This window comes from Papilio polytes, unplaced genomic scaffold (assembly GCF_000836215.1).
Source record: "Papilio polytes unplaced genomic scaffold, Ppol_1.0 DF820622.1, whole genome shotgun sequence".
NCBI classification, from domain to species: Eukaryota; Metazoa; Arthropoda; class Insecta; order Lepidoptera; family Papilionidae; genus Papilio; species Papilio polytes.
Genome location: NW_013528582.1, coordinates 600,935 through 602,525, shown reverse-complemented (window position 1 = coordinate 602,525; position 1,591 = coordinate 600,935). Strand labels below are relative to the sequence as shown.

Below are 1,591 nucleotides of genomic sequence, written 5' to 3'. Positions count from 1 at the left end.
TTCATAATTCACTTTTAAAATTTTACTGTTTGTATGTTCTCTAAAGTTATTCATACATTGTTATGTATAATAAATTATATACCACGAAATTAAACGTATTTGTTTGTATTTTCGTTGTAGCGATATTAGTTCCATTTGTCGCTAGTTGTCGCCGTTTTGGCGAAGTTAATTTATTGTGAAATTCTTTGTTCAAATCTAGTGAGACACAAATTATGAGCCTATCAAGTTAATACTAATAGACGATTCTCTTTATAATGTTGCAGTTTTATTTAGTCCTTTAAAATATCTTTGGAAAAGGTAAAGTAATGGTTCTTAATTTTATTGACTTCTAGCTTTTGCCCGCGTGGAATAAAAAAAAAACAAAATCAAGTTGTCTAAGTTTTCTATCAAACTATGCTTTACGTCTGTAACAAATACCGAAATCCGTTCAGCAGTTCTGGCCATGAAAATTTTCGCATTTATAATAATAGTAAGATTTATATATATTATAATAGTAACATTTAATTACAAAATGGTGTTTTGTGACAAAACTGTTCGCCAAATTAAAAATTTTAACAGACCAAAATATTATTTTCAATTAAACTGTCTATCCTATAAAAAAATGATTGTGATTGTACAGGCGGTTGTAGAAATATGTTTGTATAATTGTTGTATAATTGCTTTGATATTCAAGTTTTCGAGCCACCTGATGATTTTATGACAAAAGTGTGCTCGCCAAAAAGGTGTAACAAAAACTATGGTTACAATACGAATAAAATTAATTAATTTTTCGAGGCTTTTCGAGACATTTTAAAAAATGTAAATTAATTAGGAACTTGCCAAGCAACTTTGGATAAAGGTAAATTGTGAGTGAAAGGTAAGTAACCCCGGTATCTGAAACTTCAGGTATTTTGTTCAGTTCAGAACAATATGGAGAAATAAAACACTAAAATTTGTATCTATAATTTATTATCTAATTGTAGATTTAGTTAAAATCCGGGGTCCCATTGCGTGTGGTCGTCGACATCCAGCATGTTGTAGCAGACGACGGTGTCCCCGGGCTGCACCTCCACCTCCGCCTCGAAGCGCAGGCCGCACTCCATGTCGCGTTTGATCGTCGTCACTTCATCTTTCAAATGCTTCATTGAAGCTAACTTCCCTGAAACGGTTATACTTTTTAATATTAATGTCGCAAGCACTATAAAATATTACTAGCCCATAGCCTGTGTTCTCTTAGAATGTAAATTTTGTGTCTTTCGGAGAGATTTGTTTATTCGTTCTTGGGATAGGTAATTGTAAAGATCTATTTATCGTATGTAACGAAAAGCGGGTGCGGGCAGACTAAACTATCGCAAAACGGTTACCATATAAGCTCGTAGGAATTAAAGCGCGACTAAACAGTAAAAGTCAAAAGTTTAAACATTGGCACCAACAAAAAATATTATAAATGCGAAAGTTTAGATGGATGTTTGTTAGAATTTGTAGCCTAAACTGCTGAACGATAGTCTGTAAGAACACATTATTTACTTTAAGTTTGTAAATAAGCAAGTTGTATCAAGAACATCAGAAAGTATCACAACGAGTGTATACCTTCATGTACGGTCTGTCCGTT

The 1,591-nt window shown here is 32.7% G+C and overlaps 1 protein-coding gene across 1 annotated transcript in view; it reads right to left on the bottom strand.

Annotated features, from left to right (window-relative positions):
* Positions 1–931: 931 nt before the first annotated feature.
* The window catches only part of LOC106110413 (translation initiation factor IF-2, mitochondrial), a 10,754-nt gene continuing 10,094 nt past the window's right edge, over positions 932–1,591 (bottom strand). Inside the window, exons 11-12 of the mRNA XM_013292237.1 lie at positions 1,570–1,590; positions 932–1,138 (exon numbers count right to left, since the gene is read on the bottom strand). Coding sequence (XP_013147691.1) covers positions 969–1,138; positions 1,570–1,590 — 191 coding nt within the window. The 3' untranslated portion in view covers positions 932–968. The remainder of the gene's footprint in view (positions 1,139–1,569; position 1,591) is intronic.